The 27,243-nt window shown below is 37.8% G+C and overlaps 1 protein-coding gene across 2 annotated transcripts; it reads left to right on the plus strand.

The window, feature by feature from the left end:
* Positions 1 to 830: 830 nt before the first annotated feature.
* STEAP4 (STEAP4 metalloreductase) lies at positions 831 to 27,039 on the plus strand. Of its 2 annotated transcripts, none has more exons than XM_053608484.1 (5): positions 831 to 977; positions 20,169 to 20,626; positions 21,268 to 21,795; positions 23,004 to 23,168; positions 25,268 to 27,039. In XM_053608484.1, exons 1-5 carry the CDS (start codon positions 938 to 940, stop codon positions 25,529 to 25,531), a joined length of 1,455 nt encoding a protein of 484 aa, XP_053464459.1. In that variant the 5' UTR covers positions 831 to 937; the 3' UTR covers positions 25,532 to 27,039. The 2 variants fall into 2 exon arrangements, with proteins under 2 accessions (XP_053464459.1, XP_053464460.1); XM_053608485.1 differs by lacking the exon at positions 831 to 977 and adding an exon at positions 14,072 to 14,351.
* Positions 27,040 to 27,243: the final 204 nt, after the last annotated feature.

Below are 27,243 nucleotides of genomic sequence, written 5' to 3' on the forward strand. Positions count from 1 at the left end.
TAATTGCTATGTTAGAAGAATAAACTGTACTATAGAGAGAGAGAAAAGATTTATTGCAACTAGTGACTTAGAAGATTTCTTGAAAGACATGGGGTTGGAGCAGACTCCATGAATTGCTATGAGGAGAGGTGTGATCCAGGCAAAAGTGCCAGGAACCGGCCTCCGTGTGAGTGGGCATCTGGACCTTGGCAAGAGTATGCCATGGAAGTTAAGACCTATGGCTGGGTGGGAAACCATTGGGAATACCCTGGGTTTTAGGCTGCAGAGTTTGGGAACATGGGGGTGCTTGAGCCCCTAGGCTATCAGGATTATTTAAATCTTAAACCACCTTGTCTGTGGCTTCAGACACACCAATCCAATTGCATGCATATGACCAGGTATCGCCATCTCTCCTTCATTTTGTTTCCTTAATTTACTTAAATTAAGACCTGAAAACTGAAAATCAGCCAGGCTCAGTCCCATAAGGACCCCGGCTTCCAGGCGGGGAGGAAAGAGTCCACCTTTTACTCCGAGCTGAGACAAAAACGGCAAGAGAAATGCCCAGAAGCCTCGCTCAAGTGGTGGTTTCTTGCCCTCTCAGAAACATTCGGCCAACTCCTGCAGGAAAGGGGAGGCTTGAGTCTTCATCAGGCTGGGATGCACAGATCCCAGGGGCTCCAGGGAAAACCCTAAAAACTCCTGCTGAACCCGGATCAGGGCACCACCTGCAGCCGAAGCAGCACAGGAAGTTCTGGTCCTTCCAGCCGCTGGGATTTCCAGCTTGAACTCTTCCAGGAAACGCTTTCTTCACCGCTTTTCTTGCGAAATCTAGCAGGTCCTCCCTCCCCTCTCTGGGTTCTTATACCAATGAGAGCCAACGCCGCAGCACTTGAGCTGGAGGCGCCGCGAAGCTCCGCTCCGCCCGCCTGGCCCGCAGTGCTCACCTGCTGCGCCTCCGATGGACCCTTGGAAGAGCCTTGGAAGCGCCTCTCCCGCAGGTGGGTCACATTGCCGGCTGCAACCCGTACCTTTCCCCAGATGGTCTGCGTTTGTCCCTTAGCTGCCTCGATCCATGTGGAAGTCCTGCTTCTAAAGCCCCCGACCCAGCTCGCTGGCACGGAGGAGCAGCAGGAGCCTGCACACTCCCTCTGCTGGCTCCCTTCCCCAGTGGCCGCAACTCTGTCACTGCTCCCCGGTGTCCCGTCCGGAAGAGTCAGCTAGGGCTGCCTGGCGGCCAGTCGGCAAGCTTCTAGCTTCCTAGAGTGTAATGGTCATCACTGTACCGGGATGTAGAAAAGCCCTAAGGAGGAAGACCAGGCTGGATTCCTCCCTGTATCTTACTTATTATGGACTGGATCAGTCTCGTGGCCTCCAGTCAGTAAGGAGCCTAGAAAAACAGGCAAAGCTTTAGCAACGTCCACAGGCACAGAGCTGAGGCTGCTGCTTAACCAAGAGCTGAAGTTTGTCCTGATATCTGCAACCACTCCCATTCTTGATCTTGACTTAAATTTCCTTATGCAGTTTAAAGATTGCTTTTCTAGAGAAATATTGCTTAAAATATAACTTACTATGAAAAGTAAATAAAGCTTTGATTCCCTGTTTGTCCAGGGACGGGTAGTTCCCCCCCCCATGGTAATTTGGCACCTTTCTTTAAAGGATGACTGATGTAGTGGGAATGAGTTGAATGGAGCGCGGCAGAGGGGATGGAAAATTCTATTCCTAGTTCTCACTAGAAGGCTCAGTTTCATGTAAAATTAAGGGCTATTGGTTCAGATGATCCACAAAGCCCAACTCTACAAACTGAAAAGCCATACCTAAAAGATGCCCACAGATTTTTTTTTTTTTTTTTTTTTTGTAGAGACAGAGTCTCACTTTATGGCCCTCGGTAGAGTGCCGTGGCATCACACAGCTCACAGCAACCTCCAACTCCCAGGCTGAAGCGATTCTCTTGCTTCAGCCTCCCGAGTAGCTGGGACTACAGGCGCCTGCCACAACGCCCAGCTATTTTTTTTTTTGGTTGCAGTTCAGCCGGGGCTGGGTTTGAACCTGCCACCCTCGGTATATGGGGCCGGCGCCTTACCGACTGAGCCACAGGCGCCGCCCCACAGATTTTAAATATATTGAAAATTTCCTTAATACTACTACTGAGTAATTACTCTTTTCATAATAATACAGAGTTCATTTTTATAAGGAAACAACCTAGCTGTGGAGGGAATCTCTTCCCACAAGAGCATCTTAAAGTTCTACCACAGTTATTATTCAGAGACTACTCTTGGCTTTCAAAGCCATTCCTCAGCCTCGCTATATGAGAATGTCTTATTCCCTGTAAATGGCAGTCATATAAATGTCACTCACATGAAAAAAACATTTTTTTCTGATACAGTAGGTATAATTTTATAAAATGGCACATTTATTTGAAGCCATAACTTTTTTGAGATATGGCCTTTTGCAAGGCCCTGAGTTTTTAGCGTGCTGTGATTTAGCCGGGTGTGAGATTCCACCTGCTTGTACTGTACCTGCACGGCAAACACTGCCAACCCAGAACACGGTATGAAAGGCTCCCTATTTGTCAGCTTTTGAGATTGTAAGGTAAACAGTACATATGTACAGAGAAATTGGGTCATAGCACTTTCTCCATCTGACATTTATGATTCTGCTGAAGTTCACATAGCAACTTGGGGTTCAGAAACCAGACAGACAAGGCCTGACCCCTAACTCAAGAATAATTTCCAGACTTCAGCTGTGCTTAACCTTGCTATCTGTCATTTAAAAGGAACCAAATAGATTTTTACAAGCTTGTTAATAAAGTTAAAACCGTAGATCTTGCACTGTGTTGTGAATAATGTTAAGAAAAATAGTTTCATTTATTATGGTATTTTAAATGTGAAGAAACCTTGGGTGGTTGCTCTGGGTTATCCTATCTCTTGAAAGATTGTCCCTAAATTACCTTTATTAACACTGTTATTAATAGGATATAAATTCTCCTTGTGAAGTCCAGGTACACGATTCTGCCGTTACTCTTGGAAACATAGCCCAGTGTTTTATAGCCCTCACCATCAAGTTTTCTTTAGAATTAATTTAAATGTTTTTATTGAATGCTTTTCAAAAAATAATTTTCCTTGAAAAATCTTAAGGAAGCTGATAGGCTACCAGACACACACACACACACACACACACACACACACACACACACACACACACACACATACACCAATAGCCCTTCAAAGCTTAAAGACTTGCTGGGGCACTTTGTAGCTGATTTTCTCTGGGTTGCCCTCTGAAGAGAAGGTCATTTGTTAAGTGCCTACAGGGATATCTATCCGTAAGTGCTGCTCTACGAAACTAGGTGAGGCTCTGAATAATGAATTTTTCTAGGTAAGTTTTTTGTTGGTTTTAAGTTTAGCCTAAATAATAGGCATAACAGAAATGAGTTTACAAAGACAAGGCCTCTGAAGTTAACTTTTTTACTCTGTTCTTTACGCATCCAAAGCAAATGGTTATTTTAGTTAATTATGAAGACTTCCTGAGAGCTTCCATATGGTATGTAAAACCTACTCAAGATATTTCTGATTACTTTTAGGTCATTTCCAAAATGATTTCAATTAACACTTTTTCTTAAGAAAAAATAAGTTCTAGAAGGAATAAAAGTAGGTAAATAATGAAAGATTAAATACTACTTAATACAATGCCTGAAAAAACATACTTGGCCTGTCTACATAAATAATTTATTCTTCCAAGGTCTTTAAGGAATAGAACACAATCCTTGTGCTGTTTGAAGATCATTTTTCAGAAATATAGCATCGCAAAAAGAACATACTATTCTACTAAAAGAAGTATTTCTACTCTAATTAACTAGGCAGGACATTGTTAGCTTATCTAAATTCTTTTCCACAAGTGTTCTAAAAGAGTTTGTTCAGTCTGAGTGCATTGTATTACTGAAAGCTATTTTGAGAAAAATTTATTTTTAATGTAGATTACCAGGACGAAGTTCTCCTTTCATCTTGAAAGGAAGGAAAACATATGCAAAGAGTAATTCTGAAAAGTTAGGAAGCATAATTCTAAATAAAAAGAAGACTAAGAAGTAACTTAGTATAACTACATAGCATACCTCTTAGAGGGTTACCAGTGGAACACACACTAGTCTCTTTGGCCTCAGCACCCAATATTAAAGAAAAAACATTTCCATTAAGAATAGAGCCAGGGCTTACAGAGCTGATCGCACCAGCACTGTTCAATGTGAGAACAGGTGGGCATAACTAGTGGTCAACACTGACTATCCATCTTTCATCTGTACCTGCTCGTTCCACAGGGTACAAAAACATTTTTGAGCCCATGTTAAATGTACATGTTAAAACAGCTGTACAGACTTTGGAAAACTGTCTCATCCTGCTTCCCTGCAGATTAGTGTCCCACCTCTGGGCTTCCATCTCTCCACACACTGCTCTGCTCTGGTCCTCACGTGGTGCAGCACAGCACTTTGTTCTTTGAATTTTTGTTTGTTTGTTTGTAAATCAGGCCCAGGCAAGGTTTGAACTCGCATGTAGGCAAGGTTTGAACTCGCATGCAGGGGTTGGAGCACTAACCACTGAACTATGGCAGCCAGCTCATCTTAGCAATTTGATTACATGCTCCATCCCCCCCACAACTGGAGCTCCTTGTGTACAGAGGCCGTCTAATTTCTCACTGTATCCCTGTTTCGTAACTCAGTGCCTGGCACAGAGAGGCTGTTTAGTAAATCTCGGCCAGAAACCCAAAATCTTACCAAGACATCACTGATAACATTGATTTTTATTTTTGGAAGAAGTTGACCATACGGACACAGTAGACTATGAGTATGGATGCTAACAGCACTGCATTAGTTGACAGGGCCAAAGCTCATTGGCAAATTCCGGATTTTAATTATCTGCCACTGGGGCAGAGGTAAGAGATTGCTTTGCACTGCACAGATAGTTTAATTACAACTTTTTAAAAGTAATAGAAATTGCAGGAATCTTGGTATTCCTTCTCACTTTAATTTTTGTATCCCTGTTACATTGCTATACTGGGTAGGTTTCATAATAAATTTGTTAACTAAAATACTCTGGATTCTAATTTATTTTAAAGAATAATTCATTTTAAAGAGTGATAAAATGTGATTAAGCCATTTAACTGAGCTTGGAATAATGAATTTTTAAAGGTTATTTCAGTTTCGTAAAACATTTTAGGCTTTAATACCTGAAAGCATGGCATAAAATACAAGCCTATTGAACAGTTTAAACGAATGAAATTATGTCACTTCTTTCTTATACCAAAAAAATTACAGTTCTGCTAGTTATTTCTTCTCCAGTACCAAAGTACTAAAGTGGTTTCTTCATCCTATTGAATCCCCTGACATAGGAGGTATGGGCTTGAGGAGAAAGCAGTTAGGTTGGTAAATGGTTCATTGCAGTCAATACTAAAAATGTACCAGCTGGCTCTGGTTTTCCTAGTTTGAGAGTCTGAAAAACTAGAAGATAAGTGTTTGGGGATAAGAATACTCAAAGAGGTCCTGTGTCTTTCTCCCTTAGGGAACCAGGAGTCTAAAGGTGTAAGGATTATAGCCAAGGGTGTGTTGACACCACGTGTGACTCGGAAAGGGTGTGGAACCTTGGGCCAGGGAAGCCACATGGATTGTTTTCATAAAGAACTCAGGACGTAAAGATGATGCCCCTTCAGAAAAGAGATTAATAGGCCTAAGGTACAACCAGAATTAGAGAATGGTATCAACCTATCAGCCCAATCATTTGCCTATTTTTGCTGGGTGGGGTCAAGATCCACAGCAAAAATGCTCTATCCCAAAACTGACTTGGCAGTTATCGATATTTTTTTAGATAATTCCTAGTAGTCTTAATGTGAAAAATAAATGACTACTCATAGAAAATTTTATTTGAACAAAGTTAATTCAGAATTGAAATTATCAAATCACTTCCTAAATATTTCTGACTGTAATAGTCCTAAGAAAGCAAAACCCACTAATTAACACTAAATATTAAGAGGGTTGTTGCATATCGCCAAATTAAGCAAATGCTCATACAGTGTGTACAAGCCAAATGCCACACCTTGACAGAGGTGTGCTTTTCATAGCGGCAATCCACTGGTCCTGGTCCTGACCTGATGCCTAATACTTAGTGAAGCACAGATTTGTAAGAAGTTGTTCAGGATTTTAAAAATGGAAATGGAAATCAAGGTAAATTAGCTCATACATGACTGAATTCCTACCCTTGTTTTCATGAACCCAGAGCTTTAATCAAACGAACTAACCAGCCCAGACAGTGGATAATGAACCAACATGATCAAATTCTTGGCCAGGGGATCATAAAACAATCTTAATTTATCTTGACAGGTGCTGCTGAGATCAAAATGTGGCAACATGTATTAATAGATTTTAATTGAACTACATCCTCTAAGAACTTAAAAATAATTTTTCTCCAACGGTACGATTTAAATAGATAATATATATATCTGTTATTACCTCATTCGCCGCATACATATTTCATTTGGTGATAGTAAAATGTTACTAACAGGATCATTTTAGTTACAGCACATCCCATAACTAGTTCATTGCTAATTATTAGCAATTTGTGTGTAAGTATTTATCTCCAAAGAGCATTAACATAAAGGTTATCTTTAGTCATACTCTTGTGACTTGTTCAAACTATACAAGTTAAGATTAGTTTTTGTGTAATGGCAAAAAGTGTAGTAATCAGTATATTTGGTTGTTATGACATAACATTTTCTCACAAAACAATTGAAATAGTTTTTCAGCAGCAGTTTATTTAGATAAAGAACTTTAAAGGATATATCTTTGTTAATTTATGTTGTCAGTAATTTACATAGGACTTAGTAATCTATGTTGTTAGTAATTTACTAGGACTTATTTTGAAAATAACAAATTGATGCTTTATTATGCTACAGAATTGTTCTAATTTTTACTTAAACTGATGTGATAACAAGAATGGAAAACAATATGCATTTGTAAGAAGTGAGTGCCTCTGAGAAATTAGATATGGAGTCTGAAAATTCGTTCAGGTTAAGTTTTTAATCTAACACAAGTTCCTCTCCCTTCTGAGTAAAGGTATATATATGTTACAATTTGTATTTTACAAATACAAGTTTGGTCTAATTGAAACTAAAATGTCTAATTGAATAATAATTTGATAAGGGTTTTAGTTTTTATTAATATTCAAATAAAAATAGATATTAATATACAAGCTTGAAGTTTCTTTCCAGCCAACCTGTTCCTCTGACTGCATCGTCCAATTATTACAATTGGACAATGAGTTAAAAAGACATACAAATATATAAAAGCACCTAGTAATCTTCCATTTCACATGACCCATCCATAAAATTATTTTGAAATGTCAACAATACCTTCTTTACTAATGTCAATTAGGCTATTTTAAACTGAGTACAGATTGTCCTCAACATAAATGGATAGTTCTCTTTAGGATTTCTATCAGATTAATGAGGGTACAAATGTTTCAGTGGCATTGTTTTTGTTTCTAAGGTAAAGTTCAAATTATAGTTGAGCCCTTCACCCAGGGGATATGCTGTCCCTTAGGTGACAATGTGCTCTCTTCCTACTCCCCTTTCCTTCCGCTTCTCCCCCTCACTTGAATATTCGTGTTTTTCTTTCCTGTGGGCATGTCATTGTTTATATATTGGTTTCATGTTAGTATTAAGTACATTGGATACTTTCTTTTTTCATTCTTATGAGACTTTAGTAAGAAGAATGTGTTTCAGCTCCATCCAGGGTTGTGAAGTCTCCATCCTTTTTATGGCTGAATATTACTCCATGGTATGCATAGATCACAATTTGTTAATCCACTCATGAAAGTGATGGGCATTTGGGTTGCTTCCATGTCTTGGTGATTGTGAATTGAGCTGCAGGATTTTTTGACTTTAGATGATGCAAAAGTAGTTTGCATATCCGTTCCGTGGAAACTATGCTTCAAATGCCCCCAAAACTGTTTTGTTTTTCACTTCCTTTTTTTTTTTTTTTTTTTTGAGACAGAGTCTCACTCTGTTGCCCTGGGTAGAGTGCCATAACATCATCATAGCTTACAGCAACCTCAAACTCTTGGGTTTGAGCAATCCTCTTGCCTCAGCCTCCTGAGCAGCTGGGGATACTGGCGCCTGCCACAACACTCAGCTAGATTTTTTCTATTTTTAGTAAAAAAAAAAAAAAAAAATAGAAAAAGTTATCCTTGCCCAGGCTGGTCTCAAACTCATGAGCTCAAGCAATCCACCCACCTGGGGCTCCAGGCGTGCTAGGATTATAAGTGTGAGCCACCACACCCGTTTTTCACTTTCAGTGCAGTATTTTGTAAATTGCGTGAGATATCCAACACTTTTTTAATAGGCTTTGTGTTAGATTATTTTTCCCAGCTGTAGGCTAACATATGTGTTCTCAGCATGTTTTAGGTAAGGTAGGCTAAGCTATGATGTTTGCTATGTTAGGTGTATTAAATAACAAGATCACCCTTTACTAGACAGCAAGTTAATGCAGATGCTTCAGGCTTTCCCCTCTGCCTGGAAAACACCTGCATCTGCAAGCTCCCTCTCATCCATTCCTCAGGTCTCAGCGTGATTTATAATTGCCAGATAAAATACATGATGCCCAGTCAAACCTGAATTTCATTTTGAAAGGTTTTTTTTTGTTTGTTTGTTTTTAAGACAGAGTCTTACTATGTTGCCCTCGGTAGTGTGCTGTGGCTTCACAGCTCACAGCAACCTCAAATGCTTGGGCTTAAGCGATTCTGTTGCCTCAGCCTCCCAAGTAGCTGGGACTACAGGCACCTGCCACAACACCCGGCTATTTTTTGGTTGTAGTTGTCATTGTTGTTTAGCTGTCCCGGGCTGGGTTCCAACCCACCAGCTCCAGAGCATGTGGCTGGCACCCTAGCCACTGAGCTACAGGTGCTGAGCCTCATTTTGAAAGTTTTTTAATGAAAGTGTGTCCCAAATATTGCAGGGGATTTTCTTACACTAGAAAACTATTCATTATCTATCTGAAATTCAAACTTAATTGGTCATCATGTATTCTTATTTGCTACATCTGGCAACCCTCACTTGACTAACACCTCCTTACAGGGACTGATGCTGGCTAGTTTTTGGAAACAGAATGCCTCTCCTCACAGCATTTTCTATTTTATCATTCTGTTCTGTACCCTTCAGAGCACTTACTGTCATCTGAAATCATCTTGTTTACTATTTATTTGTGCATTGTCGAACTTTCTTACAACAATGTACACACACTGTCTTAGAAGCACACAAAATCAGAGATCAGGCTGGACTCTTTTTAAGGACTTAATACTTTTAAACTAAGATATAAGTGTTCTTTACTTCTTTATCTTCAGCAGATCAAGCAGCATGTGCTATACAACAGGCAATAAATATTAAAAGAAAGAATTTGACAATTATCCATAAATATCACCAGGAAGAAATTAGCCTTGTAAATAGAGCCACTTTTAATTACAGGGCTAAATTTTAAAATATATATTTATATTTTTAAATAACTTACATACAGACTAAAGATGGAACTGTTTTTAAAAAATCAGAAAAATCCATTTGTTATGGGCATATTAACTTTTTAATGAACTATAATCAGTGGTCTTTTTAAACCAGAGTCTTCTGATTTTGCTACAGTAATATATGCCTGTCAGTAAAAGGCTATGTACTTGAATATGAATATGTTTGTTATCCTGGAGAGCCTTGATCTCCCTAAGTACAGAAATATCTCAGTGAATAAATTGGATGGGTTCATGTGTTCATGTAAGATTTTCACTTTTTTTGAAAATAGTTTTTGCTTTCCAGTTGTCGCTGGCATATGTTAAAACAAACGCTCTGAATCACAAAAAGTCTGACACAGTTGTAGAACTCCCTCCTGCCCCTTTGCCTTGTGATGAAAGGAAATATCTGATTGAGGGGCTTCTGCTCATTACAAATATGTTGTCAAGTCATCAAGGGCTTTTGGGTTGAAATTCAGAAGGAATAATAAAACAGAAGGAAGGACTAAAAAAAATCTCCTGTTTATAGGCATTAAATTACAATGAAAAACCCTGTCACAGCTTATATAGTTTGAAGGTGTTATATGTATTCCAGCTCTCTGGAAGGTTCCAAGCCAGATCACGGGGTCTGTGTGGGACACCACCAGTGGGTATGTAGTGTGTCAAGAGGGGACAAGGTTGGAGGAATTCATATATTTGGGTGAACAATCATTTCAGAATTCAAAACTGAATTCTCAAATGGAGTAAGAGGTGGAATAACTTTAATAGTGGTTTCATCCAAATGATTAATGAGGTGGGGTGAGAGTGCTGTTAAAGTGTGTGGAGTAGATTTGGGCAAACCATAATTTTTGTGGCTTTTAGGCAACACCCCTCCCAGGTTACCGCTACAGAGTCAAAGATTAAACCTTCCCTGAGATGCGACACCAAGTCTTGAGTCTGGCATAAATCAACTAACTCTCTTTCCCCTGAGATCTGCACACTCCAGCACACTTATTTTGCCTCTCGTTTTCATAAAGATAGGAATTCTAGCCTCTCAGCCAAAGATTACTTAAGGGAAAAAATTGAAAAGAAGACAAAAGCCTTAACATCCTGCTCTCCCTCTGTCTTTCTGCTTTCCACCCCTACAAAAAAAAAAAAAAGATACCCTTACCTTTCTCCACTTCCAGTGGTTCTCAACCGTGGGTGCCCTTTCTAACTGCTTAAGTTTGTTTGTTTTCATTTTATTAAATACAGATGCCTGGAGTCTAGCTCAGAGCAGATTCAGAATCTCAGGAGTGGTTCTCTGGCATGTTAACAGTTCCCAGCTGATTCTATGTGCCACGGGAAAGAAGAATCACTGCCCTGCCACTGAAAGCTGGCATAAATGCTGATAACAGGCTCGTGGCGATTGTTCTTAGTCTTCAATGTACATTAGAATTGCTTGGGCAAGCCTTTAAAAAAAAAGCCTAGTTGCTACCCTAGACCAGATGATTCAAATTCTCCAAGAGTGTGGTCATCAGTCTTTTGTAAAAGTTCTCTACCGGATTTGAATGTGCAGCAGGGTTAAGAACCACTGGTTTCTAGTGTAACCCTTTGCAGAGGTATTTGCATTTTCGTAAGCTTTAATAATTCCAAGAAGTTGCTTCAGTGATTGAAGATAAAAAAAGAGTGCTAGGAAGACGTCTGTCTGTCTGTACTGCTATATCCTTCCTCTCTTGGTCCGCACCCTTCCAAACGAAACTCCAGAGATGAGTCCTTCTTTGCCTACTTATGACGGATCTCAGCGTGTTACTTTTTACTAATGTGTTCATTCTGATGATAATTTTGCCTTTCTAGTTGTTTTCATAATTAATTTCAAGCCTTTTTCATATGAAGCAGAGGTTTTGCGTTTTAGTTTATATAAATATACAAAATTGGGTAAGATAAGAAACAAGCAGGACTCCAACTTATGTATATAATTAAGGTTGGATCTTTACACAAAATAATTTATCTTCATTAGTATTTTCTGTGGGCTTTTTAGAAAAGAAAGAAGAGGAATTTGTGGAGGCTAATTTTTCCTTTCAGACCTATCTGCACTAGAGAGAGGGGAAGATTTTCTTTCCTCTTTTTTCTACACATGGTATTATATACATAGTATTTGTATATTTTCCTCTTTATTCTATGAAATCTTTGAGGAAAACCAATGGCCCATTTTCCAAATACAAGGTTATAAAATGCCCACATTTCAGAAGAAATATAGTTATGTTTGCTAATTTTTGATCTTCTTACAAAAAGAAATAGGAAACAGAGTCTATTCCAGGGCATGAAAGGAACAAGGGGCCAATACACAAAGGCCTTCAAAATTTGATTTTGACATATTCTTTAAACAAGGTCTATGCATAGAGTCCAACACATAACTTTAAGCATATGTTCATTTATTAGATATACATGTAAATGGAGTATTTCTTATCCAAAATGCTTGAAACCAGAAGTTTTTTGAATTTTTTATTTTCTTCGGATTTTGGAATATTTACATACGCATAATTAGATATCCTGGGGATGAAGCCCAAGTCTAAACATGAAATACATTTATGTTTTAAAAATACCTTATCACCTGAAGGAATTTTATATAATACATATTTGTCTCCTAAAAAACCAATTAATGTGCATTTTATTTTGGAATATTTTGAAATCAATATATTGATATAAATATATTGTTTTTTAAAGTATAAACATTTAAAATAAATCATTTTTTAATATATGACAAGATAATACTAACATTGATAAGGAAAGTAAAAAGAATTAGAATAGCCATAATAGTGGTTTTTTTGTTTGTTTGTTTTTCTTGGAGATAGAGTCTCACTTTGTCACCCTCAGTAGAGTACTGTGATATCACAGCTCACAGCAACCTCCAGCTTTTGGGCTTAGATGATTCTCTTGCCTCAGCCTCCTGAGTAGCTGAGGCTACAGGCGTCCACCACAACGCCTGGCTATTTTTGTTGTTGTTGTTGTTGTTGTTGTTGTTGCAGTTTGGCCTGGGCCGGTTTCGAACCCACCACCCTCAGTATATAGGGCCAGTGCCCTACTCACTAAACCACAGACATCACCCAGCCATAATAGTTTTAAAAAAAGAACATAGTGGGAAGAATTACCCTAACCAGTTTTAAGACATTGTAAAGCTGTCACCATCAGCATTGTTTAGTATGGATAGAGGAACAGACACGTAGATCGATAGAACAGAAACAGACCCACACCTATATGGACAACTATTTTTGACAAAAGTACAAAAACAATTTGATAAAATAAGGATAATCTTTTCAATAAATGATAGGAGAGAAGTTATATATTCATAGGCAGAAAAGTAAACTTTGACTTAAACCTTATACTTTGTACAAAAATTAGCTCAAAATGGATCATGGATTTACAAGTAAAATGTATGATTTTAGGAGAATATTTAGTACATAGGGCTTCATGAAGAACTTTCAGATAAGGTATCAAAAGTGTAACCTATAAAAGAAAAAAATCAATACATCATCAAATTTAAAAAATCTTTTATTCTAGGAAAGATCCTCTTAAGACATGAGAAAAAATAAAACAAGATACAGGCTACGAAGCAAATATTTGCAAATCACTTATCTGACAAAAGACTCCTATATAGAATATAAAAAGAATTGCCAAAACCCAACAATTAAAAAAAAAAAAAAAAACAAGCAGGCCAGTTAGAAAATGGGCCAAAGACATGAAGAGGCTTCTGACCAAAGAGGACACAGGGATGGCAAATAAGCACATTAAAAATTGTTCAGCATCATTAGCCATGAGGGAAATGCAAACTGAAATCACAATAAAATATTAGAATGGCTAAAATAAAAAATAATGACACATAAATTGCTCATAGGAATGCAAAATGGTACAGCCACTGTGGAAGCATTATGGCAGTTTCTATAAAGCTAAACATACACTTAAGCATAGAACCCAGAGCAATTGCACTCCTGGGCCTCTATCCTAGAGAAATGAAAACTTGCTTTTACACAAAACCCCATACATGGATGTGTACAGCAGTTTATTCATGATAGCCAAAATTAGAAACTACTAAACTTTCCCATAGTAGATGGAGAGTTAAGCTGCAGTGCATCTGTATTGTGGAATGCTCCTCAGCAATCAAATGCAACTATTATTGACAGACACAGCAACTTGGATGGCGCTCAGGGGAATTATGCTAAGCCAATCTCAAAAGGCTCGTAGACTGAGTAATTTCATTCATTCTCAAAATGACAAAATCATACAGAAATGGAGAGCAGATTAATGGTTTCCAGGCTTAGGGTTGGTAGTGAGGAAGAGGATGAGGATGAGTTCACCAGGGAGAACTTTGTGGGTATGGAGCAGTCTGTTTCCTGATTGAGGTGGTGGATACATGAATATGTATGAGATGATATGACTAGAAATGTGCATGCACATTGTACCAACGTCACTGTCCTGGTTCGGATTTTGTACTATAGTTGTATAAAGTGTAAGCATTAGAGGAAACTAAGTGCAAGGTGCACAGACTATCTTTACAACATCCTGTGACTCTATTATAACTATTTCAAATAAAAAATTTGGTTGATGAAAGTAACCATTGATTTGTTAAGTATAAGCATTTAAAATACACGATTTTTATGATTCTGTTTGGACATGTCCATGCTTTTAATATCCTGGAGTCCTTAAAGCTGGAAGTGGCCCAGGACCCTGAGAGTGAAACACACAAGCCGGACTGCCCTAACATTGATGGGAGGCCTCGCTGGGAACATCCCAGAAGAATGCTGCCTCAAGTTCCCCAAGGCCTGGAGTGGCATCTGCAGTCAGAGATGATGAGCAAGACGCTGAGGACTTCCACCTGATCCCTCTCAGGTGCCACACACACATAGCTTCTTGGTGGCGACTGGCTACCTTGACCTGCACAATCATCTTTGCCACCTTTGCATCTGCGTCACTGGCTGCTAATCTCCAATCTATAGGAACATCTTAGTGGGATCACACCACCTACTTTGGTCTCATCTCCAGGAGATGGGGTCATAGAAGGCAAAACCAGTCGTGGAGCTTTTCCAAACTCAGAGATATTTCTGTTGTGTTTCCTGTTACATAACTGAGGTTTGTGGAGAGCCCATGAGGCTGAAGAAAGGAGAGGAGACCATTATGTTTTAACTATTTTAGCCCACCTTTCCCTAAGTAACTCTTCTTCCCGTTAACAATTATTTTTTCTATTCTTTTATTCTACATAGAAAAGCACAGTAGAACCAAGAACTTTTTTTTTTTTTTTTTTTTTTTTGTTGAGACAGGGTCCCACCCTATGCCCCTGAGCAGAGTGCGGTGGGCGTGGTAGCTCACCACAACCTCAGACTCGGGCTGCGGGCACCCCGCTGCCTCAGCCTCCGGAAGCCGCTGGGATTACAGGCGCTCGCCGCGGCGCCCGGCTGGGTTTTTCCATTTTTTTCACGAGTCGGGGTCTCACTGTCGCTCAGGCGAGTCTCGAACTCCTGAGCTCAAGCGATTCTCCCTCCTCAGCCTCCCACAGTGCTGGGATTACAGGCGTGAGCCACCGCGCCCGGCGAACCAAGAACTTTTTTCAAGTCTTTGAACAAGAAACCTTACTACTTCCATAAATCCATGTTTACTCAGAGCTATTCTGAGCTACAAACATGTCTGAACCGGGTGTAGCATCCTTCTTTATGTAACACTTCCTTTAAAATGCACCTTCAATTTGATCTTCTCTGTGGCTGACAATATGCATACATCCCATATCTATGAACTTCTATTATTAAGATATTTTTTCAAGAGTTCGGAATTAACTTCTCCTAAAGAAGTATTAACATTTTATTTTTTGTATCTTAATTATTTCATCCTCTCTATCACAGTAACCTTAGGTCTCATAACATTTTTCATTGAAAAATAATTTAAAATATTCATTATCCTGGGTTATCTTGTGAGCAGAGTTTGTGACAAAGGCTTGTATGCAGGTAATTTATTGGGGAAGTGATTCCAGGGAACAAGGAGTGAAGGGAGGGAGTATAACCCAGGAACACGGGAAAGACAGTAGAAGGTAAGTCGGCCCTGCTGCCCATGACTGTACTCTATTCCACTGGGGCTTTCTGAGGAAACTTACTGTGTCAGAACCGCATTCCAGAAGAAAAAGGAAGCGCGTATCCATGGAGTCCTGCTTCCTGTGCATCTGTCCTGGCCCCAGAGGCTGCACACATCTGAGAACTAAACAGGCAGAGGTCTTGGAGAAGCCCCTAGACAAGAATCATGAGACACAAGACGTAGGACCCCAAAGCAAGCTTCTGCTGGGCAGGGGGAGCTGAGCAGAGCTCACTTCTTGCCCAGAGATTGGAAGCACAACCATACGGATTTGAAAATGGAGCTCACAAGAGGGCCAAAAAATTATCCACTTCTGAGGTTCAGGAACTTGCATAAGGGGTAAATGTCCAGTGAATTACTATGTCTTTTTATTAAGTCAACCAGTGATATTTTAATATCCCCTTGCCATTTTTGCATTGGCAATTTTTTCAGTGATGTTTCTCAAGTTTTAAGAGTGAAAATAAATTTTAATAGCTGGGGTAGCAGTCCAATGTTACATTGGACTAACCAGCTGCATTTTAAAGGGAGCAAATATTAAAGTAAAATGTGAAAGAATCATGTAAGAAAAATTCACACTTGAGCTGTTTTTATATATGATAAATCCATATGCTTTAAAATCATTTCCAATAGGGTTTTATTTATAAGAAACAAGTGGGGAGAGCAAGACCTTCTTAAGTATAATTGAACTTCAGATCATTTTTATGTATTTGTAATACAGTTACAAAAGCATAATTAGTCCTTAATTGACAGAATTTATATAGATATATTAGATAATTGACTCAATAATTAATAGATTGAGTAATATATCAAAAACCATTTCTTGAGCACTTATTGAATCTTAAGAACTATTTTGAGTTCTTTAAGATTAATCTGTTTATTTTGAGTTCTTTAAGATTAATCTGTTCCTCACAAGATCTCTCAAGTAGGTATTATCAATCTTTCATTTTAAAAATGATGAAACTGAAACACAGTTTGAGTAACTTGTCCAAGGTCACATTGCTGGTAAGAGGTAGAGCCAAGGCTATGTTAACCAGTTCGATGAAAATATTTCAAATTGTATATAAAACCAGTACATTGTAACCCATGATGGCATTAATGTACACAGCTGTGATTAAGTTAAAAAAATTGGTACCATGTAGTTAATATCTTCATGGAAAAAAACAGAATCAAATGAGATTATTTCAGTTAAAAAAAATTCACCTCATTACAGGACACTGCAACTTCATCAAACCTGTATTTTGATTGCAAATGTTCCTCCAATATGAAAGAGAGAAAAATACATAGTAAGATAAAAAAATAATGGAGAAAACTTGAGAGGATAGGCAGACATTGTTTTGACATACAAACCAGTTCTGCACAGTAGAATAATAAAGACTTCATTCAGGAGTTGAGGGTTTGACTGATTAGCTGTCTACTGATTAGCAACTAGCCAGTATAATGTAAATTGCTAAACTAGTTTGCATGCAGAATTACTAAGAACTTTCAGAGGCACAGCTGTTCTTCCATTCACAGTTCCTGGTCATCTACAGGTGGGGTTTGTTACCATTTGTGGTCATGACTTCTGCTGACACCTATTCAAGATACCACTCACCAGGTAGTCTATGAGATGACTCAGATACATTTTAGTAATCTAGTAATCAGAGTTTAGTAATCAGAGTTTCTATCTATGGAAGTACAGGAAAGTCCTGTATTTCTTGTCACATGACGTCTGCTTAACTGCAAAGACCTGAATGCTCTGCCGTGATATAGGTATGAAGCTTCAAATAAGCTAAGATAGAATACAGGTGTTTTCCATGGGCTAAAGTGAAAAGGGCAAATTTCTGAAATCCCATTTTTAAGGTGCAAGCTTCATATATGCTATACAAACTGCATGAAATCTATTATGAATCTATTAGTGACCATGTCCGGTTTGTAAATTCCACATAAAATTCACTGAGTTTTACTTTCAACCCATTTGGGTGAAAGGAGCAATGTTTTTACCACATCCACCCCGACTTCTTTCCTTTTCCCTTGTCCCTCTCCGCTGGTTATTCTTTGATCATTCAGGTCCTCTTCATTTATTTTACACTGTGCTTAGGACAGAAGGTAAATACTGCTACTCCCAATGCTTACATTCCATCCTTCTAATATTATTAAAACAACTATTTATCTAGTGCCTAGTATGTCATAGTCAGTGTTCTTCTGAAAACTGAAGATACAGCATCAAATCTCACACGCGCGTGCACGCACATGTGCCAAAAAAGAAGAGATTAGCTGAAAGCTTAAACTAAATGTTCAGAAGAGAAGAATTTTTTTTTTATTAAATCATAGCTGTGTACTTTAATGCAATCATGGGGTACAACGTGCTGGTTTTATATACAATTTGAAATATTATCACACTGGTTAACAAAGCCTTCACAGCATTTTCTTAGTTATTGTGTTAAGACATTTATAGTCTACACTTAGTAAATTTCACATGTACCCTTGTAAGATGCACCGTAGGTGTGGTCCCACTAAGGAGAAGAATTTTGAGAAAAATACAGTACTGAAAAAGGAAATAATACTCTTCAAAAGTATAGAAGTAACCTAGATTGTTATATTGTAGAAACTTTAGGGAGTTGTTTTTTATTTAAATTTCATAAACTTTTAAAAATTCATATAATCACAAGGCTCATGACAATAGTTTAGGTCAATTTTAACCTGTATTTTTAAAATTTTGCCTAAGATTAAGAATCTTTTACCATGTTTAAAAGTCTTCTCTATATTTCCTCAGGATAAATTGTCATCTCACATCGTTTGTCTAATTTTCTAAAGGGCAATTGGTCTTTTTCTTATTTATATGAGTTGAAAATATTTTTCTCAGTTTGTTATTTCTGACTTTGCTTACAGGGATTTCTTGCTTTTCAGGAATTATTCTTATGTAATCAAATTTTTCCATCTATTCTTTAATGATTTAATGATGAAGGAAAAGGGCGTCTGGCCTTTAAGATTATAAAAGAATTTTTCATAATTTCTTCTAGATCTATTATATTCTTTCTTGATCTATCATAGTTATGTTTTTTTAATTAATATTTAACATTTTTTAAATTTACCTTTGGGTGGGGTGTCAGGTATAGATTTAATTTTTTCTTCAGTTGGCCATCGAGTAGTCCCAATATTAGCTATTAAATAATCCATCTTTTTCTCATGTCTTGAGATACTATCTTTAAATGTGTTTGGGTCCATTTCTGAGTTTTTTTATTCTATTACATTTTTTCTATATCTTTGACAGTACCACATTATTTAATTACTATAGCTTTATAATATTTTTACTGGGTTATAGGACTAGCCTCTCATTTTATGACCCCGTTTTTCAGGATTCATAGATTAAATTAGACAAAATGCTCATCTTTGTGAGGCTAAGGAAATGCTGTACATATCAATTTATATAGGGTATCCATATAAGTTCATGTGCAATTTTAAATTATATGGTATTTTAATTGCACACAAACTTACATGGACACCCAGTATATATCTTCTTGACTGATTTTTAAGAATATTTAAAAATTCTCTACATTTATTCTGGCATATACCTTGCTATCTTCTTACACATTGTCTCTATTTTGTTGTAGCTATAAGTAGGGTCCTTTTTCATATTAAGTCTTTTATCTTATTTTTTGAATATAAGAATATTTTAATTGGATTCCCAGGAAAAAATGTTCAATTCGTTTGGTGTGTATGGTACTTTTCCTGTTGACTTTCTTGGGTTTTCCAAGTTTACAATTTAATCATCTGCAACCCCCTTGGAATCTCTATACTGCTAATTTTTTTCTCTGATTTAGATGTGTTTGCTAGAATTTTCAGAACAGTAATAACTAATGTGGTTATGGCAGACATATTGTCTGGCTTCTGACTTTATTGGAAATGTAGTTCTCTTTTAAGCATTATACCAGATTTTAGCTTGAGATAGTTATGCTTTGCATGTTAAGGAGACATCTATTTCTCTTTTACTATGAATTAGGAATAAATGTTGAATTTTAACATATGTCCATTTAGCATACAAAGATATGACTATACTGTTTTCTTTAATTCTTCTAATATGAAAAGTTGCATTAATAAATTTTCTAATATCTAATTGATAAAACTAAGGTTTACATTCCTAGAATAATCCCCATATGATTGGCATGTACTGTCTCCTAACAAGCTTCTGGATTCTCTGTGCTAGTATTTTATTTGGTATTTTTATATCACTCAGAGTAAGTGAATTGGTCTGTAATTTCTTTGTTAGTGCATGTTTGTCAGAATCTGCTCTGAAAACTGTTGGAACTGTAAGTATTTGGTAAATATAATCTCCTTGCAATATATGCCCACAGTTTAAAACAACCAGCAAGAAGTGGATGCTTTTCACTGCATCTCTTTATCCAACAGTTTTTCACGAGTGATTTTGTTAAATAAGACACATGTGAGAATACATATGAAAAATCTTGTTCCAAATTTGGGGGAAATACATTGGAGATAATTAGAATATTAGAACATCAGTCTATTTTATTACTTCCCGGATGTAATTCTCATTCAATTTTCCATGCACAGAGCCTTTATATTTTGTTGAATATTTGTGTTATTATTTTTCAGTTATGGAGAAAACTCGTGCAGATGAACTTCCTCTTACTGTGAATTCTTCAGAAAACAAAGAGACTATATGTATTTTTGGAACTGGGGATTTTGGAAGATCGCTGGGATTGAAAATGCTCCAGTGTGGTTATTCTGTTGTTTTTGGAAGTCGAAACCCCCAGATGTCCAGCCTGCTACCCAGTAGCGCAGAAGTCTTGAGCTACCCAGAAGCAGCCAAGAAGTCTGACATCATAATCCTGACAATCCACAGAGAGCACTATGATTTCCTCACCGAATTAACTGCAGTTCTCAATGGAAAAACATTGGTAGATGTCAGCAACAACCTCAAAATCAATCAGTATCCCGAATCTAATGCAGAGTACCTTGCTCAGTTGGTGCCTGGCACCCACGTGGTAAAAGCATTTAACACGGTCTCAGCCTGGGCTCTCCAGTCAGGAGCACTGGACGCAAGTCGGCAGGTAAGATTAAACAAACTTGCAACCATTCTCTTTTTTAAAAGTGAATCTTTTAATGTGCACTTAGCCCAAACATTCTAAAATATAGTTCCAAGAAAAAAATACCCACTGAATACTCCATTTTGCTGATATATGCCATAAAAATTTTCTGGATTTGCCAATGGAAGGTAGTCAATTGTTGTGATTCACGTCCCACTGTCTGCATCTTCAGCTTTTAGTTTGATGGAACCTAGTAGTAATGTTAGTACTGTAGAAACTAATACAGCTTGGTGGCTATCGTTTCCCACTTCCATTTCTTCGTGTGAAATTGAATCTATTTATGCACTGAGATTAGAAGCAATCATAAAGTTATGTGGCACCCACAAATACAAAAGAAGAATCAAACAACTCACATGGTGGGAAAGTCTTATATCAGTGTGATGTGCCTAACCACCCTCAACTAAAAACCCTGGTACCTAGCAAGCAAGTTTAAAACATCATCCTGTTAAATCTGTTAATTCTATATCCTTGTTTGAAAATCAGTTCACCATTACATGTCACCGCTCTGCGTGGGGCTGATATAGACTTTCACAATAATGAATAAACAAAGAAAAGGAGTAAATACAATTATTAGTTGTAATAATTATAAATCATTTTTAACCCAGGTGTTTGTCTGTGGAAATGACCGCAAAGCCAAACAAAGAGTGATGGATATTGCTCGTACTCTTGGACTTACTCCATTGGACCGAGGATCTCTCACGGCGGCCACTGAAATTGAAAACTATCCCCTGCAACTATTTCCGATGTGGAGGTTCCCCTTCTGTTTGTCTGCTGCACTGTGTGCCTTCTTCTTTTCCTACTGTGTTATAAGAGAAGTAATCTACCCTTACGTTAAGGACAAGACAGATAACACCTTTCGCCTGGCTATCTCCATTCCAAACCGTGTCTTTCCAATCACAGCTCTTACCCTGCTGGCTTTGGTTTACCTCCCTGGTGTTATTGCTGCCATTCTGCAGCTCTACCGAGGTACAAAATACCGCCGATTCCCAGACTGGCTTGACCACTGGATGCTTTGTAGAAAGCAGCTGGGCTTGGCAGCTCTGGGATTTGCTTTCCTTCACGTTATCTACACACTTGTGATTCCTATTCGTTATTATGTACGATGGAGACTGAGAAATTTAACCATCACCCAGGTAAAACTCTTCTCATTTATATTCCTCTGCTTCTTAAATTAAAAGATCTTGCTACAGGATATTCCATTTCACAATTATAGAAAGTTGCTCTTTTAAGCAAACGTTATGTCATGTCATTGGGTTTTTGTTTTTAATTAGTCCAGTCGAGATCTCATACGATTATTGAGAAGAAATGTTAGATTCCCAGATTCACTTGGGTTCAGATCTGTATTCCCAAGGCTCACAATACTGACAAACTGACAGACTTTGGGGTTCAAGAAGCCTAACGACACCTGCTGGAATTCCTCTGGAAGGCAGTCAAAAAAAAAATGTGTTTTTAAGTATCTACTTGCATGCATCTTATTTCCTTTTGAAAGTTAAAACCATATTATAAGTAAGAGAGCTGTTCACACATGTACAACAGCAATGCAGATTCAGAAAAGGGTGCTTATAACTCCTTAATGTTTGATTTCTGGGAAGTTGTCCTCAGAAACTAAACACTTCTGAGCAAATATCAAATACTATTTTATGCATAATCAACAGATTCAGAGAGAATCAGCTGAAGGTATCTTAAAGCATCCCCACAGGACATGTCATAAGTTAGTTCTAGTTTAGAAATAACTGGTTTTAATCAATTTATTATAGTCTCAAATATTATTAACCAAACTTCATTGATGATGCTTCGAGGGGTTTCTCTGCATTATTTTCCTAACAAATATATGGAAATTTCTGGGGTAAGAGTCACAGTGCAAGTGCCTGTACTTCACAGCCTGTGGTGCACCAGACTTGATGCTATATCACAACATAATAAACAAGAAGGAATACAGACGTTGAGGGTGTGAATAATCAGCACATAGAACAGAAAAATAGAATTCTGATGTAATTGTTTGAGAACATCAACTTTCCCTTGGGGACTAAAAAGCCATATGGTAATGAAGGTTTAAGTAAATGTTTACCTTGGTTTAGGACTTACAGGGAAAATTAAACTTCCTGCACAATTCTTAGGATCAAGTCTTACAAGTCCCAGCAGAGCCAATTAACTTTTCTACCGAAGATTATAATTTCTAAATATATTTTTCTCTACAATTATTTTTAAATGATTATTAAGAAATGTCAAACAATTTGCTTTGAGCAAATAAACCACATACAGGTATTTTTCAGCCCCCTTAAGAGCTGGAGAATTTTACTAAAAAACGTAATTTTTTTAATTTGCTTATAATTTTTTTTAGACGCTACTCAAGAAAGAGAATACATTTAGTACCACTTCCGCCTGGCTTGGTGATTCATATGTGGCTTTGGGAATCCTTGGATTTTTTCTGTTTGTACTCTTGGGAATCACTTCCTTGCCATCAGTTAGCAACATGGTCAACTGGAGAGAGTTCCGATTTGTCCAGGTAAAAACTTCTAGATTGAATTCTTGTTTATATTACAAAATAAGTTTGGCTTTAGAAATAGTCTCATTTTTATTTCATATCATGCCTAATTTTTCATTTTGCTCCATCACCTCCTTAGCAATCTCATAAAAAAATTCAAATTAGAAAATCTTGAACTCAGGTACCAACAGGCAGGTCCCATCCATCATGGTTTGATTTCCTAGTAGGGCAATTCCTTGCCAAGATTCCAACCTGTTCTCAGGGCCACAGCTAAGACTACAGGGTGAAAATCACGAGGAAAAATTAAACTGTGTGTAAAACTACTAGCCACAAGGTGGAAAGAAACCCAAAGACAAAATTTTACCTTTTGAAAACTAATCTTACAATATAGACATATTGTTATGGAAAACCAGATATTGAATGAAAGTTTAAAATCACTGAAGCAAGGTTTGATGTCATCACACCAGACTTAATCCTGGTCTATAAGAAGGAACGTTGGTTTTTTTCCATTTAGCAATCCCAAAACACCTCATTAAAGTCAATTAGTAACTATGTATTCTTATAGACCAGGGGTCCTCAGAAGTATGGCACCAGAACCAGCAGTGTTAATATCACCTGGGAACTTGTTAGATACACAAATCCCCAGGCCACAACCAGAATTACTGAGTCAGAACCTCTGAAAATGTGGCCTAGCAATTTGATTAATTCTGATGCATGCCATTGTGAACCAGGATAATACGGAATAGAACATTAGTCTTTGAAGTTAGGTCCAATGCTAAAAATAGGACTATTTAAACTTCATCTTGCACTTTCTCCTAGGTGTCAAATGCAGTCAACATTCAAGGAATTAAGACAGAAATAAACATTGAGCTTTAGAATTTATGCCAAAACAAAGAAAGTAAGAAATTAGCATTTGCTTTTAGTCAGCAACATATACTATTGCAGTGGGGTTTTTTTGTTTGCTTGGTTTTTGAGACAGTCTCACTATGTCACCCTCGGTAGAGTGTCACTGCTCATAGCAACCTCAAATTCTTGGGCTTAAGCAATTCTCTTGCTTCAGCCTCCCAAGTGGCTGGGAGGAACTACAGGTGCCCACCACAACAACCAGCTATTTTTTTTTGTTGTTGTTGCAGTTGTCACTGTTGTTTAGCAGGCCTGGGCTGGGCTCGAACCCATCAGCTCTGATGTACATGGCTGGCGCCGTAACCACTGAGCTATCAACGCCAAGCCCCAATGCAGTGTTTTTTGAGGTCATTCAGTGTTTATTCATCTCTGACTTCTAGAAAAATGATAAATAAAGGAGTTTTACCACTAGGGACCAAGGCAAGGTACATTATTTCTTCTAACTCAGAAGACCTTACTCCTGGGAAACTTTTCCATCCAGCCAGGTTAAGATGAAGCTACCATGTCATTTGTAAGCAACTGTCTTTTTTAAAAAATGAAATACAGTAGACGGGACATGGTGGCTCACACCTGTAATCCTAGCACTCAGGGAGGCAGGTGGATTTCCTGAGCTTAGGAGTTTGAGACCAGCCTGAGCAAGAGTGAGACTCCATCTCTACTGAAAATAGAAAAACTGCAGCAGGAGAATCACTTGAGCCCAAGAGTTTGAGGCTGCTGTGAGCTATGATGATGCCACAGCAACTCTGCCCAGGACAACAAAGTGAGATTCTGTCTCAAAAAAAAAAAAATAAATAAAATAAGATGAAATACAGTAGAACCTCCATAGTTGACCACCTCCCTACATTGACCACCTCCTTACACTGACCTAATTTTCATAGACTGGACATGCATCACATGTACATGTCAGTACAGTAGGCCTAGTTCCATATGTTGACCACCTCCATATGTTGACCAGTCTGTTATAGTCCCTTGGGAGGTTAACTACAGAGGTTCTACCGTATTTACCATCCTGAAGAAAGGTTAATGCTCTTTTCAGTACTTTACCAAGTATCCTAAATATGGGTTTTCTCAATAAAGTCTGTGTACACACAAACTTTATGGACACCCTGTATAACAGGTTTCAAATATTTATGGTTGTTGACAAATAGCCTTCATTGGCTTAAAGTTTTTCACTTTAAGATAATGCTAATATACATGTTTCTGTTTCTTGTTTCTAGTCCAAACTGGGTTATTTGACCCTGATCTTGTGCACAGCCCACACCTTGGTATACGGTGGAAAGAAATTCCTCAGCCCTTCAGTGCTCAGATGGTATCTTCCTTCAGCCTACATATTAGCACTCATCATTCCCTGCACTGTACTGGTGATCAAGTTTATCCTAATTATGCCATGTATAGACAAGACCCTGACACGGATCCGCCAGGGGTGGGAAAGGAACTCAAAAATCTCCAAATCAGCTTTGAATGGAAAAACAGATATTTAATGCAAAGTTCGAGATAATCAGACTTCTATAGAATTGAGTGCTTAGAGAATAATGGATATGGTTAGAAAAGGCTTTTTTCTCACACGATGGCTTGAAGTTCATGAACACAGAAGGAAACGTTGCCTGTCTTTGAGAAGTTGGCAGATTGTAAGAGAATACCATTTTAGCTCAGGTCAGTGATGAATCTGAGCAGGTCCCCGCCTCTTCTTCCCTGGGGTTCATGGGGCTGAGATTGACATTAGCTTTGTGGTTTCACACTCAGAAGCTTCTTTGTTGTGGGCAACATGCATGACCTAATGTCTTGCAAAATCCAGGACTATCGCAACTTCCTTCTCTGGTTCAAGGGCTGAGTTAAGTGAGGGCCACTGATAAAGGTATGGCTGAAGAAGAGGGCCAAATGAAGTAAAAAAATGAGATTTTTGGCTTGCTTTTTGGAATTAAAGGTGATGATAAATATTACCACAGTAAATCCTATAGTTAAATATACTCCTTGATTTTGCTTTTACCAATATGAATGTTTACTATGGGGAACTATTTTATAACACAACAAAAATATCACAGTTGAGGGGAGGTAAACATGCCAAATCTATAGAACTGTCATAAGATCCTTCCTCTGCAGAGAATAGGTATAGGAAAGACTGAGTAAAAATGAAGATATAGCCATTGGAATTTCCCCTGCAATGTTCAAAAAGCAAGGAAGGGTTGATAAGAGCCCTTGTACAAAAAGTTAAAATAAACCAGAATTTTAGATAGCCAGCTAAATAAATATTGTAAAGTTGAACTATATTAGATTTAGCATTTTTTAGGTACAATATATAATTTTGTAAATTATATATTCCAAATATTATTCAATATTAATCATTATGAAATTAATTTCTAGTATAAAGAAGCAGCTTCCATATCTGCCTTAGTCTGCAGTAAAATTACATGAATAATCTGCAGGAGTAAGTTTAAACAATGCATGGATAATGGAGATTTATAGGAAGTGACAGGGCAGAGATGTTATATACATATATTATATATGTAATGAACAGTAGTCATTATATGAGACTTGGATCTTTCTCAAATCCTTGCTGAAGTGTAGGATAGTTCTGTTTTTCTGTGCTGACAGTGCCCTTTCCCAGATGAACTTCAGCAGTATTCGCCTTTCTAGCTCCAGCACTTCTGACTTTTCTTACACACTTGCTGTGTATGCCACCATGGCCAGGAAAAAAGGCTCTCAGGCAAAGTGTTGTAAGTACATACACAAAACAGCTTTTGACCTATAGGGGTGAGTGCCCAGAGGAAGTCTAGTGCAGAACTAGCAACTGTTATGTGAAGAAGTGGGAAATTGTGCAAAAGGTCTGAACAAAGGTCACAGAGTAAATAGGGTTCTTCAACATATGAAAGATTTTCCACTTCATTCATAATGACATGCATGAAAAACTGAAACTATATTGAGATACCGTTTCTCACCTAGAAGACGGTCAAAACTCCAAAAGTTTGAGCACACCCTCGGTGGGTGACACTACAGAAACCTGCATTCTCATATATTGTTCGTGGATATGCAAACTAGGACCACCCCAGTGGAAAGCAGTTAGTATCTTTCAAAATCAAAAATGTGTAGGTAGTTTTTGATGCAGAAGTCCACCATTTCTGGGAATTTACCCTATAGATACGCCTGCAAGCATTTGAGATGAAAACTAGGCATTACTTTTTGTTTTTCTTGTTTT

Source organism: Nycticebus coucang, chromosome 11 (genome assembly GCF_027406575.1).
Source record: "Nycticebus coucang isolate mNycCou1 chromosome 11, mNycCou1.pri, whole genome shotgun sequence".
NCBI classification, from domain to species: domain Eukaryota; kingdom Metazoa; phylum Chordata; class Mammalia; order Primates; family Lorisidae; genus Nycticebus; species Nycticebus coucang.